This window comes from Durio zibethinus, chromosome 22 (genome assembly GCF_047325235.1).
Source record: "Durio zibethinus cultivar Kanyao isolate XHJ-2024 chromosome 22, ASM4732523v1, whole genome shotgun sequence".
Classification (NCBI taxonomy): domain Eukaryota; kingdom Viridiplantae; phylum Streptophyta; class Magnoliopsida; order Malvales; family Malvaceae; genus Durio; species Durio zibethinus.
The window spans coordinates 22,078,722-22,094,652 of record NC_143183.1 but is presented as its reverse complement, the minus strand read 5'-3'; the positions used below and the strand labels follow the sequence as shown (position 1 = coordinate 22,094,652).

Here is a 15,931-nt window from a genome sequence, read left to right as displayed (position 1 = left end):
ACCTTCAGTCCAATGGATAGGACGAAGCGGCGAACAAGACCATACTAGAAGCCCTGAAGAAGAGATTGGATGCAGTGAAGGGGAAATGGGCCAACGAATTACCAAAAGTGCTATAGGCCCTGAAGACGACTACTAAGGTGCCAATAGGCGAAACCTCGTTCCATCTAGCATTTGGAACAAAGGTTGTAGTACTTGTTGAGATCGACTTTCCAAGTTTAAAGGGCAAATTAGGGTTAGAGAAAAAAATGAAAAAGTACTTAGGGTCGATCTAGACCTTGTCAAATAACAGAAAAACATAGCCCTAACATGGATAGTGTTTTATTAGCAAAAAAGTGTCAAGCTATTATAACAAAAGGGTCGACGTAAGCACATCGAAAAAAGTGACCTGGTGCTTAAAAAAGTTAAAGCCTTAAGAGTATATGATGAAGGTGACAAATTAACTTTAACCTGAAAAAAGCCATATATAGTTAAAAAGATCGTCCATGACACAACTTATAAATTACAATATATGAATGGCAACATCATCCTAAGGATGTGAAATGCGAATAACTTAAAGGTTTATTATTAATAGCTTGAACTAAACTAAGGTCACACTTGTATTTTGTACTTGAGTATATAAATCTAATTATACTCATCCAATGACACATAGGCTCACACTAAGATCATACCTTAACCTATATAACAAAATCTAACTTAGCTCTTAGATAGATTCTAAAGTTGACTTAATTCAAGTGATTAGGCAAACTTTTAGCCGACTTAACCGGGCTTGATCGAATTAACCTTTGTTAAATCAAACACCGAGCTTAGACTTGTGCAAATAAAAAAAATCATCATGATTGTTGTTATTAACCGATCTTAAACTTGTGCGAATAAACAAAAAACTATAATAGAAGAACTGAACTAAAGTTTAAATTGAACTAAACAAAAATTTATATATAATTTTCTATCGGTACACAAGTTGTTAGTAAATGATTCGTCAATAGATCATTCCTATCCAAGTATAGGATGATTTAATATTTTCAAAATAAAAAAAAAATTATTTTAATCCACAAAATGAACTTATATATTCTATTATATGTTTAAAAATTATATTAATAATTTAAATTATATAAACTTTAAATATAGATAATTTTGATCAATAAATAAATTAATTTATTATAATTTTTCACATATCAAATACAAAATAAAATGACATTATTTAATCTAATTTTATTCATAATATTATATCATCTTATCATAATTTTGTATACTAAATATATTCTTAATAATATTCTTCTTAAACAAGTGAGAAAAGAAAAAACAAAACAAAAGAGCACACACACTCTATTCTGACTAGTTATAGCATATGCATATATATCTAATCTTGGTGGCTGTTGGCTGTTGCTCGTTGCCGCCGTTTAATAAGGTTGGGTGGAAATGTCATGAAACTGGACCTCGATGGTATATAGCATTTGAATTAACAGGTGATAAAAAGACTGACTTAATTCATACAATTCATCCAAAAATAGATTTGATAATTTAAAATATATAATATGAAAACATAATATAAATATGATATAAAAAAATATATAAAAGTGATATGCATTAAAATTTTAATAATATTAATAAAATTAAAAATATATATTTTATATTTTCATATCAATACGAATTATAATACATAATTTTTACATAAAATATTATAAAAATAAATAAATTTTAATATTTTTATAATATAAATATATGAATCATTAAGTTTATTTATAATTCAACCCGACTTGCATTAATTATTAAAAATACCATCGGTATCAAATCATAACTAAGTTTAGTTATTGCATTTATGCAATTATTTTTAATAAATGATATTTAATAGATTTATAATTCAAATATTTTATTTTTAATTTTTTTTATCCTAAAGTTACAACTTTTTTATAAAAAAATGCCATTAATATAGACTTGAACAAGCACAATTTAAAATGATCAAAATCAAAGTTAATAAAGTGTAAATTTGAAAAACTTATTCAATCTAATAAAACACAATGTACATGGTCTGTCTTCAATTGAACATTTCAATGGTTAAAACTTGAAATTTTAATATTAAATAAAATGAAATTTATGGAATATAAAATAAACTATGACTTATAATAGTTGGCTTATTTTCTTTACTTGGGCAGCTGAAATTGAAAGTGATAAGGACATTAATTTTATTGGTCTGAACTCTAAAGTAAGAGATTACCAATATATTCCACCATTTCCACTCAATTTATTCAGTCATTGCCCCTCTTTTGGTTTAAGTCTTAGCCCCCACTGTTGACCAGTGGAAAACAATGTGGAGCTTCAGCGGTTGCGTATATAATTTTTAAAAATTTTTAATTTACTTTTAAAAATAAATTACACATAAACTTTTTTTAATTCATAATTTTTAAGTATAATTTCAATAATATAATATATTAATTGATCCAAAAGATAGTAGTTGCGTATATAACATTTCTTAGCTTAATTTAGAAACTGAAGAAACAATATAATATATATAAACAAATAAATTGCAGCACACGTCATTCTTTGTTTCTTTAATGCTTTATAATAAACCAGAAAATCAATGTTTAAATTATTTAAACAAAGCAAGAAAGAGTTTGGTGAAGACAGACTGAACAAGATGAAAAAAAACAATCAGGTAAACTCTTTGCTTTAATTCGTCATGAATTTTTTTAAAGTGTAAGAAAACTTTAAGAATGAATGAAATCACACTGTGATGGTCGTGAAAAAAATTTTAATATTAAGTTGGAATTAAAAAAAAAAATGAAATTTATGGAATATAAAATAAACTATGACTTATAATAGTTGGCTTATTTTCTTTACTTGGGCAGCTGAAATTGAAAGTGATAAGGACATTAATTTTATTGGTCTGAACTCTAAAGTAAAAGATTACCAATATATTCCACCATTTCCACTCAATTTATTCAGTAGTTGCCCCTCTTTTGGTTTAAGTCTTGGCCCTCACTGCTGACCAGTGGAAAACAATGTGGAGCTTCAGCGGTTGCGTATATAACTGTTTAAAATTTTTAATTTACTTTTAAAAATAAATTACACATAAACTTTGTTCAATTCATAATTTTTAAGTATTAATTTCAATAATATAATATATTAATTGATCCAAAAGATAGTAGTTGCGTATATAACATTTCTTAGCTTAATTTAGAAACTGAAGAAACAATATAATATATATAAACAAATAAATTGCAGCACACGTCATTCTTTGTTTCTTTAATGCTTTATAATAAACCAGAAAATCAATGTTTAAATTATTTAAACAAAACAAGAAAGAGTTTGGTGAAGACAGACTAAACAAGATGAAAAAAAACAAATCAGGTAAACTCTTTGCTTTAATTCGTCATGAATTTTTTTAAAGTGTAAGAAAACTTTAAGAATGAATGAAATCACACTGTGATGGTCGTGAAAAAAATTTGATCAAGTTGATTAATTAATAAAAATTATTTTTTTAATTAAAAAATTTTAGATTTGAGTACAGTTGATGATTTTTTATTAAAATTATTTTAAATGTATGATTTATAGTTATTATTTTCAAATTATTGAGTATAATATATTTTATTTTGATATGAAGGATTTAATAATTTATTTATCTCAATTTTTTTTTTAAATTTGACTTTAACAAAAATATTAATATGAAACTTAAGATAATTTGTAAAATATTGCAATATATAGGTTTTAAGTCAGGGGTTGACTCTGAATCCAGCACAGCCAGCCGAATAATTTAATTATCCCAAATTTTTCTTAAAAAAAAATTGACTTGAACAGAATTCTTAATATGAAACTTACGATAATTTGTTGGTCAATACAATATGTGGGGGTTAAGTCAGGAGTTGACTTGACTCCAACACAGCCAGCCCAACCTTGTGAATGTTTGGCGTCGAGCACTATCATGATCTGAATCAACAGAATTCGACTTTTGGCGAAATGAATAATAGAGTGTTTAAGATTAAATTTGTTACTATATTATTCGTCAATATTAAAATTTGATATTATATTATTGGTTAATATTTCTATTGCTATGGCTTAGTATTAAATTTGACAATTCATATATTATAAAATATTAAAATTTTTGTATTTTATTTTATTTTATATGATAATTATGTATTATAAATTATATCAATATAAAATATAAAATATATATTTTTTGATTTTATTAAATTAATATATAATAATAATTATTAAAATTTTAAATTATATTTTATTAATATTTTATATTATATTTTAAATTATTAAATTTAATTCAAACCTACTATATACCAATATAGTAAAATTTTTGTTTCTGGATCTTTTAGATTTTGTGACTCTGGCTGGCTGAAACTTAAAACGTAATCTTTAACAGCACAGGAAAGATGATTGCCCTACACTTGTTCAATTATTGTTTTTGGTTTTGATCACGTATATGCAATGGTTCACATAGCCATACATGCACGGGCCTAGCCCAATACTATCTATTCTTCATTGATAGTCCATTTGAGAGTCCGATGAAAACGTCAACTACAAACAACATGTGACTATGCGCCTAAACGGCAATGGGTCTCTCTTGGGACGCTAAAGTCAATCTTTTCTGGGAAACCAGTAAGTCCATGTGACTAAGTGAGAGATATTTTCCGGAGGATTATCACAAATGCTAAATAAGAGTGATTAATATGCTGAAGATACTTGGAAACTTTCTTAACGTGGGTAAAAAAAAATATATCTTTAAGTTTATTTAGATGGATGAAAAGATTAGTTTTTGTGAAATTAAAAATAATGATAAAAATAAAATTAATTATTATAATAATAAAATTAAAATTAATAATGAAAAAATATATTTAAATGTAAATATAAAAATAACGATGAGATAAAAAAATAATCATTAAAGATATTAAATTTAAATGTAAATTTAGTAAAAATTTTAAATTATTTAACATTTATAAAATTTATTATTCATTTAACTTTTATAAAATTTAATAAATGTGAATTTATTAGCTGTTATATAATAATAAAATTTATTATTTATTAATTTATTCTATAATAGATATTATATTAAATAAAATAATAATAAAATTGTTTTACAATTTTTAAATACTAAAATCAAAACAAAGAAATGAAAAAAAACAAAGTTCTCAACTCAGTTTTTTAGGCCAAATAGAAAGGAGCTGAGATTTTTTTTTTCCAGATTTTGATGTAAATTGCTTTGGATCCAAGGGTAAAAGAGGAAGCCATTGGAGGGTTCTCCTTTCGATGAGCAATTAGTGCTTCGGATGACAAAATTGTTCATACCGCACCGAAATAAGGTAACCAAACGGAAGATCAGTCCAGTTAATTTTTCATTTAAAGGTTAAATCTCATCGCACCACAATGATATCCAAATGCACCCTTAATAAGTTTGCTTCACAATTCCCATAGGTTTGATGATTTTCATTTTCCTCCTTCATTTCTGAAAGTTAACTGTTTTGCAAGAAAAGTTCTTTGAGAAGGTTAAATTCATAATTAAGATAATTTTTATTCGTGAAATACATATTAAATTACATTTAGGGAAAAAATTATTACTATTTGGAGCTAATTTAAGGAAAGAAAAATCCAGGAAAAAGGAAAAAAAAAAAAAAAAAACAGCAGGAGCTTCGTTGAACTCCTTTTTCAGCTTCTCTTCCAAGTTCTAACCCTAAACTTGAATTTACCTTGACAACTTAAAACGACAGCAAGGGCAGCGTTTCTTCTTGTTCAGCCAATTCACAAGGCAAAGTTCATGAAAAACATGCGAGCAAGGCGTGCATGCCGCTTCACAACCCACCACCAACTCTTCCAAACATATTGGACAATCCTTTCCCGACCCTTCAACCACCACCTTCCCCACTTTCTCCACCACCTCTTCCACCGTCGTCACCGTTCCTTCATCATCATCATCCGTGTCATCATCATTCCCAAAGTCTGGCACGTTATCGACAATCGCCTCAATCTTCACCTGCATTCTCAAAACCTTGCTATCTTTATCTCTAACAGCAGCCGCCAAGCAAACCGCGGTGGCCGCTATTTCTTCCACCATGGGCGGTTGAACCGGGACGCGCATGGAGTTGAGCATGTCCAAAATGGCACCTTTGCCATCATTAATCAAATCTTCCAAAGGGAACTCGTGGATCACCTGTGACATAATCCTCCCCGCCTCCATTAACATTTCATTTCCAATGCCAGCATTTCTCTTGACAATGATAAACGTTGCGTTAACCTCAATTTCGAACATAGAAGAGGACAATGATGTGTTTTGTTGATCTTCCATGTCCGTGTTCGAAACATGAGAGAAACAACCGTTCTCGCCTGCCTTTATATATTGAGAAGAGAGTAACAAAGAAGATAATTTGTTACAAAGAAAGGGAAGGAAAAACTAGATTTGATAACAGAAAAATGACGCGAAGAGAACACTGAGAAACTTGGGAAGATGGAAATTTGGAAGTGAAAGAAGATGACTGGTGAGTCGGTTTTAAATGAGCGACTGGTTTGATTTTCTTTACGCGGTTTCTTTGCTCCTTGTTGTCGGCCATTTGGACGGCAAAGCCCATTCAGATTGCATTTAGGCTCAACTAGGCTAACCCAGGTAGTTAGTAAAATGTAAACTAACCCAGAGGAGCATGGGTCAGACCACTCGGCCCATTTCTGGCCTGCTCGATCTAACGGGCTTTCTCAACGAGTTGGTGTTCTTTCACACAATTTTTGTAAGTAATAAATGAATGATTATAATTTTATACCATTTAACATTTCACAAGTAAGAGTTAAATGATAGTCATATCTAAGGGTGAAAACGTTTTTAGATTTGATTTGATTTTTTTGAATAATGTATAAAATTATAAATTTTTAAAATTTTAATCAAATTTTTATATAATTCGATTTAATCTAATTTAAATAAAAAATTTTTATTTGGTTTATCGATTTTTTAATTTAAAATTTTTATATATTATTTTAATATAATTTTTAATATATTTAAATAGATTTAGTTACAAAATAATTATTTTTGTTTTATAAAAAATTGAAAAATATATAAAAACTAATAAATATATATAATTTAATTTAAAATTTGATCCTAATTTAATATATACATTTTATATTTAAATTTAATTCAAATCAAATAAAAAAAATTAATTCTTACATAATTGAATATTAAGATTTTAAATCGGTTTCGATTTTATCAAAAATTTTTTCTCACCCCTAGTTATATCTCCACTTAACAATTAATCAAGTTTCATAATTACTCTGTTAGAGCATCCATAACACATTTGCTACTTGGCTTCTAGATTTTTTTTTCTTTTACCTCCAGCTAGAGTGTAAACAAGGGAGGCTTAGAATCATAGTTACCTTAAAGCTAGCACCACATATAAGCTTGACCCAGTTACACTGTTGGAGAGATTGGTGTGGGGAACATGATTTTGAAGGAATCCCAATTGATTTGACAATGTTTTTCACGAGATCTTTTGCTTCCAAATGTCAAATTCACTACAGCAAGAGAGAACAGACTATATATGGAAGTGAGAAACCACAGAAAAAGAAACAAAGGAGTTTCTCTTCCAACTGTAAAAAGAAAGGGCAAAAGAGAAGAGAAGAGAAGAGAAGAAAAGAACAGACCCTGATGTTGAGGAGGAATTGGAGAATTGCAGGAGAAGCAGCTCAAAACCATGGCTGCGGAGCGACCAACGGTTAGATGGATAACTTTTTTAACAAAATTCAGCGGTAGGGGGCTACATGATTTTTTTTAGTTTTTGGGTCAATTGGCCTAATCCTTAGCTCATTAGGCAAACTCAAAACTCTGAAACTAGGCAATATTCAGGTCCATTTCACCACACAAATATCATTTCCAGCAGAAAAATAACAGCCCGTTTTCGGGTCTTCAGGCAATATTTCAATGATCCAAATCTGTACAAAAAAAATGACTAAAGAAAAAGGTCAGAACATGGCAATTGGCAAGAGGGTGGGTTTTTTTTTTTTTGTTGGTACATTTCAACAAGGCTTAACAGTTACAAATTTAATGGTAGAATAAAGATTTTTTACATAGAAAAAGTAAAAAATAAACATTTTATTTAGTAATGCTTGACAGTTACATTAAGCTTGATAACACCTTAACAAATCATATGTCAGATGGTAAAAAAAAAAAAAAAGTAAAAAACCAACTTTTAAAGTCAAGTAAATGAAAATTACCGCTAATAATACCAATTGCTTAAAACTGTATAATTGAATATACATTCATTGCGCATTACCATTACAGTTAACTATAATGTAGCCACTAGCCGGTAGCCCTGCCCTATATGAAGAAGGAAAAGAAAATGCACTTTGAATGTGGTAGAGTTCAAATTGTGTCTATCAGCATTCATTCAACACTTTTACAAGTATTATCATACAGAATTATCATAGACACGAACGAACGTTTATATTATTAACTTTCATGCAAGGAAGGGTACACTATTAGCATTAGAATAAGTTTTTTTCTATCGTGATTAATAAAATGTTAAAATTTTAATTTTAATGATTAAGATTCAAAATGTTTGGCATTTTCGAATTGTTATGAGAAAGATATATGAAACAATCAAAATGGATTGATGTAAAAGCTAGGCAGTTTTAGACATGGTAAAGATTTGGAAATTCAAAGCCTAAGCTCAAGAAAAGCCAACTGCCCATCTATAAGAACGCATTCAAGCATGAAGTGTAAATTTGCCGTTTCTCTATTTCCGTTATACTCTAATCACCACTCCTGTTTTAACGTCCCCTAGATCCTTGAAACGCAAATAACAGTAAGAAATTGCTCCTTCGTCTTCACCTCCTTGATTCCAACCTGAAAATTGCAACTAAATTTATGAAATACTAACAAGTTCTTTTTTATTGAATCCTCCACGTTCATTTTTGATAATTGTAAAGGAAAATCTCTCATTTCTTTGCTCCCTTGTTTTCTTGTACTGTGTTTTTTGTTCTGTATATTCCTTTATCTCTATCATTTCTCGCACTTTCTCTAAAATAATTCACAATCCAAACATGAAATCCACAATCCAAATCGTATTTTTTGTTCTTTACTTTTCTTTTACTATGAACTCAATTCATGTTCTTAGTGGAAGCTCTAAATCAAAATCTTTCTCCTATATCCTTTCTTGTGGTGCATCAGGAAGTGATGGTACAGATGCAGATGGGCGAAAATGGAGCCCTGACATAAAGTTTCTAGCCTCTTCTGGTAATTCAGAAACAGCTACAGCTCAATTCCAGGACCCTTCCTTGCCATCTACAGTGCCATACATGAATGTAAGAATTTTCAGATCAACATCATCATACAAGTTCTCTGTTTCTCCTAAGACCCGCCTTTGGCTCAGGCTCCATTTTTACCCGTCTAATTATAACAATCTTGATCCATCCATGGCTTACTTTTCCGTTATCGCGAATGGCTTCACTCTTCTGAAAAATTTCAGTGCCTCCATCACAGCAAAAGCTCTTACACTGGCCTATATTGCTAGAGAATTCTCTCTAACACCTGTCGAATCCGGTGATCTCAATGTTACTATCACTCCTTCTACTGAACAAAGTGGATCATACGCTTTTATCAATGGCATTGAAGTGATTCCTATGCCTGATATATTCAAAAAGCCTGCTGTTTTGGTTGAATATAGTGATCAATTTGTTGATGTTCAAAGCTCTTCTTTGCAAACAATGTTTAGGATAAATATAGGTGGACAGTCCATTGCTCCAAACAATGACTCTGGGCTTACACGAACATGGTACGATGATTCACCATATCTGTTTGGTGCTGCAATTGGTGTCACCTCCGAGGTAGGTAAAAATGTTAGAATTCAATATTCAAAAGATGTAACAGAAGATATTGCACCTTTGAATGTGTACAGTACTGCACGAACAATGGGGCCAGATCCAAAAGTTAACAAAAATTATAATCTCACTTGGGTATTTCAGGTTGATGCAAATTTCACATATGTTGTTAGGTTACATTTTTGTGAGTATCAGGTTACCAAAATTAACCAAAGAGTGTTTGATGTTTTTGTTAACAATCAAACAGCGGAGAGCGGGGCCGATGTCATTGGCTGGGCAGGATCTCAGGGAATACCAGTTTATAAGGATTACGCAGCCTATGTTACCGATCAATCCGGAGATGATGAGATATGGGTGGCATTGCATCCTACTGTATCGATGAAGCCTGAATACTATGATGCAATTCTTAATGGACTGGAGGTTTTCAAAGTGAATGACACAGATGCAAATTTGGCTGGCCCTAATCCTGTGCCATCAGAAATGCTTGTTAATGCAGAAGCAGCAGAAAAAGAATTCTCTCCATCAGCGTCTAGAGTTGGCCCTTTGCTTGGTGGAGTTGCTGGAGGGCTTACTGGCTGTGTTTTAGTGGTTGCTGTATTTGTTTTTGTTAATAAAAAGAACAATGTTGGTAAGGACTGTAAAATGGGCAATTGGTTGCCGCTTTATGGCAATTCCCACACATCAACAAGCAAATCAACAATATCGGGAAAAAGCAATACCGATAGCCATCTTTCAAGTCTTGCAGCTGGTCTCTGCAGGCATTTCTCCTTATGGGAGATTAAACATGGCACCAAAAACTTTGATGAATCTCAGGTTATTGGTCTTGGAGGATTTGGCAAGGTTTATAGGGGTACTATAGATGGAGGAACAAACGTTGCTATTAAACGATCAAACCCTTCCTCAGAACAAGGAGTTTATGAATTTCAGACTGAAATCGAGATGCTCTCAAAGCTGAGACACCGGCATTTGGTCTCCTTGATAGGGTTTTGTGAAGAAGATGGAGAGATGATTCTGGTATATTATTACATGGCTAATGGGACTTTAAGGGAGCACCTTTATAAGAGCAATAAACATCCCTTGTCATGGAAGCAAAGATTGGAAATATGCATTGGAGCTGCAAGAGGACTTCACTATCTTCACACTGGTGCCAGGTACACAATCATTCATAGAGATGTTAAAACTACAAACATTTTATTGGACGAGAATTGGGTGGCAAAAGTTTCAGATTTTGGACTGTCAAAAACAGGTCCAAATCTTAACCAAGGTCATGTTAGTACAATGGTGAAAGGTAGTTTTGGTTACTTGGACCCTGAATACTTCCGTAGGCAACAATTGACTGAAAAATCCGATGTTTACTCTTTTGGGGTAGTCCTTTTTGAAGTGTTGTGTGCAAGACCGGCATTGAATGCAAACTTGCCAAAGGAACAAGCTAGTTTGGCTGATTGGGCTGGACACTGCCAAAGGAAGGGAACTCTCCATGAAATCATTGATCCACATCTTAGGGGAAAGATTAATCCTGAGAACCTTAAGAATTTCGCAGACACAGCTGAAAAGTGTGTATCCAATCATGGGATTGATCGCCCTTCAATGGGTGATGTGCTGTGGAATCTTGAGTTTTCCCTTCAATTGGAGAAAAATCCAGGCATGGTGGTGGCAGCTGAAAAAAAGGCCAATAAGGCTTAAGCTACACATACAGAAATGCTTAACATTGATGAGGAGTGAGCAAACAAAGAAGTTATGACTTAAACCCAAGTGTTGTTTTCTCACAGTCAGTGAATCAGAAAGGAAGATAATACATAATAATAGTTTTGATTCTTCTTTCTTGTGCTTTTTCTAATTTCTTCTCTCCTCTGGAGCTGCTGCAGACTAGTTATTTGAACCTCCAAAGTTTCTCAGATTCTTGTATAAAAAAATCCATTGATATAACTCTGCCATCCATTGATATAACTCTGCCGGGCTCTCAGATTCAGTTATTGAATTTTCCCCTTAGGCAAGCATGTTCCCTTTCACACGGAAATTGAAGAGTAAAAGAACCAAACCAGAATATACTTTTTGTTCTATCCTAGTTGTCTTCTACTCAATCTTCCTGAATCCTGATGGACTTTTTTAATTGCTATTATGAATCTGACGTCTTCTGATGTTTCACAATCTAAACTAAACTTCTATCTTAGACATGAAGCATTTATTAAGCAGTACAAAGACCTGCAAAGTTCATTGCATATTTTTCTAGTTAATGATGTTCATTCCAGGGCTGTCCAGGAACAAATGGAAAATGATCATTTGATGTGATTATTTTTCATATTATAATTTTTTTTCCTTTTTCCTGCTAGTCCGAATCCAAATGTAACCAAATCAGTATCTGAATGTAACTGAATAAAGATTTGCAAGTGCAACAGATGCATCGTCTAGGGCTTTAACCCCATTATCAGCATTTTGTCCTAAGATTTCGACTTCATAAACAACTTATGTACGAACATTATCCATGTTTTTTTTTTCCTTGTTCTTGTCAACGCATGTATTTGAACATGATTGAAAATCCATTTATATTTTGTTTGTCCTACCATTTCTCACAATTTTTATTATGATGTAATTGTTGGGGGTATTTAACCGTAAGAAAAATATAGTGATCTTTTTTCATGTTAGAAGCATTCAATAGATAACCAAAGATAATTTCGACATTTGTGCCAACCTGATATGTCAGGTTTGTTTAACATACTCAAACTCAATGCCACATTAGCTCGACATTGTCCTTATTATCCTCAAATGATCCTTTGTCACTTATCTTTAAATATGAAAGTCCAAGCACTATTAAGGTAAGTTACTTCTACTCCTAATTCTCCTTATCACTCTCATTCCTACCTCACCTATTTTGACTTACGCATCTGAGTATAAACGTAAGGAACACTCCCTATCTTTAACTCTAACCGTCTTTTTCTTTTGTCTTTCTAGGAGTATTTTGAGATCGGAGTTCGGCACAAATATTTGACACACTAGGTAGGGGCCTCCTTTTCCACTCACTAGTTGAGTACAAAATAATGCCATCAAGTAAGAGAACTTTAGAAAAATGAGAGATGGCCATCCTGGCAGGAATAGAAATGCATAATAGTCAATACTTAGAACAACCTCCCCCACCACATACTGGCCCAACCATGAAACAATTTTAGGCCTTGATCAAGCAAATTTAGGCCCCTAAACAAATGTTGTAGATCATAACCCCGCCGCAAGTTTTGAAAGTGTCTAACCTAATTATCGCTGGCTGAGGAGCCATAGTAAGATAGCTAAGTTACAAAGAAATGGAAATCTCCTCGGCCTCCAGAGAAAAGGATTATAACACATTCGTTTGCCATTACCTCAGCCATAACTCGACACACGTCACAACCCAAAAATTCAAACAAGCAAATCCTGAACCCCAACCAAACAAGAACTTGAAAGCTCAGATGCAAGCCATGAAGAAAGAGTTGAAAACAAAAATAGTGGCATTTGAAGATGAGTTTAAGTTCTTGGAAAGCTCGCCCTTCACTGATGAAATTGACAGAGCCATGCCTCTCAAAAGGTTTAAAATGTCGACCTTAGAAACATACAACGGTACGTCTGACCCTTTCGATCATTTGAAACTTTATAGGACTAACATGATGATGTAGGGTGTAGACGAAACTCTGATGTTTAAGGGCCTTGCTACCACTTTAAAGGTCGTAGCTCGATCGTGGTATAGTCGCTTGGAAAAGGTCAATTACGACTGTAGACACCCTATTTAGTCCGGACCTAAGCCCATAGGGCCTGGTCCAATAAGATTTAGGTCTAAGCCTATTGGACTCGGTTTAGGATCCAATTAGTTGGCCCCAATAGACTTTTATTTTTATTTTTATTATTTAATATATATTTTTCTATCCATTAATATTTTTATTATTTATCTATTTCTTTTATTTATCTAATTATTTTTTTTTGTTATTATCTATTAATATATTTATCTTTTTATTTTGATTAATTTTCGGTTAAGATTAAGATAAAAATTTAAAATGAATTTGGCTATGATTTGGGAATTGACAGAGTTGGGATTGGATTCAAAGATTGAATCCAAATCTCAGAAAGAGTTGAGATTGATCAGAAACTCTTTTTATCAATCCCTATAAATAGGTGCTGGTAGAACAGAAGTAAACACACAGAAAAAGACAGACATAAAGAAGAAAGGGAAGCTAAAAAAAGGTTTTTGTGGGTTAGAATAGTACTAGGAATCGGTGAAAATTTTTTGAAGAATTTTTTACGAATTTTTTTTTTTGAAAATTTTTGAAAATTTTTCAAATTTTGGTTGAATTTTTCGGTGACTTTTTCGGCTAAGTTTGAACTTTTCGGCCAACTACCTAGTTTTCGACAAGAATTTTCAGAAATCGATCAACTTTTCGACGAACTTCCAGCGAAAAACTCAGATTTCGACGAAAATTTTCAGAATAGCTGTTCCCATGTTTTTTTTTTTCGTTTATTTATTTATTTATTTATTTATTTATTTATTATTATTATTATTATTATTATTATTATTAGATTAGAATTGTTTAATATTCTTTTATTTTTATTTTTATTTTACTTTTCCTTATTTTTATTTTATTTTATTTTATTATTTTACTTTCTTTAAATAAAATTCAAAAAAAATATTTTTTGAGGAAAAGTTGAAAATATCAATTTTTTTCGAAATTCAAGTTTCCAAAAAATATTTTTGGAAAAAAGTTGAAAGTATCAATTTTTCTTAAAAATAAATTAAAAAAAATTTTTTTTTTGAGAAAAAGTTGAAAGTATCAATTTTCCTCCAAATTAAAGTTTCCAAAAAATATATATTTTTGGGAAAAAATTGAAAGTATCAATTTTTCTTAAAAATAAATTTTCAAAAAAAGTTTTTTTGAAGAAAAGTTGAAAGTATCAATTTTTCTCGAAATTAAAGTTTTCAAAAAATATTTTTGAGAAAAAGTTGAAAGTATCAATTTTCCTTAAAAATAAGTTTTCAGAAAATGGATGTTTGAGAAAAAGTTGAAAGTATTAATTTTCCTTGAAATTAAAGTTTCTAAAAAATATTTTGGGGAGAAGTTGAAAGTATCAATTTTTTCTGCACAAAAGCAATCATTTTTTCTTTTCTTTTTATTTTCTTGAATTTTTTTTAATGTTAAATAATCCGACGATGAAGCCTCTGCAAGTGAAACAATAATTTTCTTGCATACTCTTGAGGTGAGGGAATTTTTTCAATTTTTTGCTAAAAGTATTAGAGTCAATTGAGAATAATTTTTAATAATTAATTATTTGGTAAATTTTTAAGGCTTATTGGATAACATAAAATTAAGCTGGTATCATCTTTCGATGAGCGTTGTGAGGGTGCTATAATCTTTCTCACACTTAACCGAACTCCCGAACCCTGTTCTGGTTAGTAGACCTGAACCTATTCTTTTAGGGACCCTTAAACTTAAGTGTTTCCTGAAAGGATAAATTCCTTAGGTGGCTAATCACACATAGATAAAAAAGATTACTAACGACTCCTTTAAGTCAATATCTAACGATAGATCCCCGAATCTAGACGTTATGACAACGACATTTAAAAAGCTCAACCATTTTTTCTATCTTAATTTGTAAGTAGTCAAAAAAGTAAAAAGACAACTTTAAGTCTGATGTTAATCCACTAAGGTCACAATGAATCACTGGAGAGCTATGTCACGTGTTTTAATGTGTAAGTTTTGCAGGTTAAAGACTTGGGGCAAAGAGAAAATGATCACTGTAACTGCCTTGACAAGTGGACTCAATCATAAAGAATACCACCTGAAGTTAACCTTGTAGCTAAAACCACCTAAAACTTTGGCTGATGTCCTACTGATAGCTAAAAAATATATAAATGCTAAAGTTACAATGAGAAACAACCAAGGTGAGAAAAGCTCATTCCTTCTCTTTGATTATAAAAAAGGTAAAGATTTCTACAATTCTTTTCTAAAAATGAGATAACATAAGGCTAAAAGCCCCAGCAGAGAAAGGAACTACACTGCACCGAATACTTGTTGAAAGAGGATTCTGATGTAAATTGAAAAAAATCCTGACCTCAGATGGTCGAAGCCACTGAGACAGAATATAAAGAGAAATCCAACCAAAAGATGTGTCTTTTACAGAG

The 15,931-nt window shown here is 31.2% G+C and overlaps 1 protein-coding gene and 1 pseudogene across 1 annotated transcript; one reads left to right on the top strand and one right to left on the bottom strand.

Annotated features, from left to right (window-relative positions):
- Positions 1-5,492: 5,492 nt before the first annotated feature.
- Positions 5,493-6,370, bottom strand: LOC111307175 (uncharacterized). Its single transcript, XM_022905191.2, has one exon. The coding sequence runs from the start codon at positions 6,281-6,283 to the stop codon at positions 5,684-5,686; it is 600 nt and encodes a 199-aa protein (XP_022760926.2). The 5' UTR covers positions 6,284-6,370; the 3' UTR covers positions 5,493-5,683.
- A 2,648-nt stretch (positions 6,371-9,018) lies between these two features.
- On the top strand, positions 9,019-11,934 carry LOC111307522 (receptor-like protein kinase ANXUR2 pseudogene; annotated as a pseudogene).
- The last annotated feature ends 3,997 nt before the right edge of the window (positions 11,935-15,931 follow it).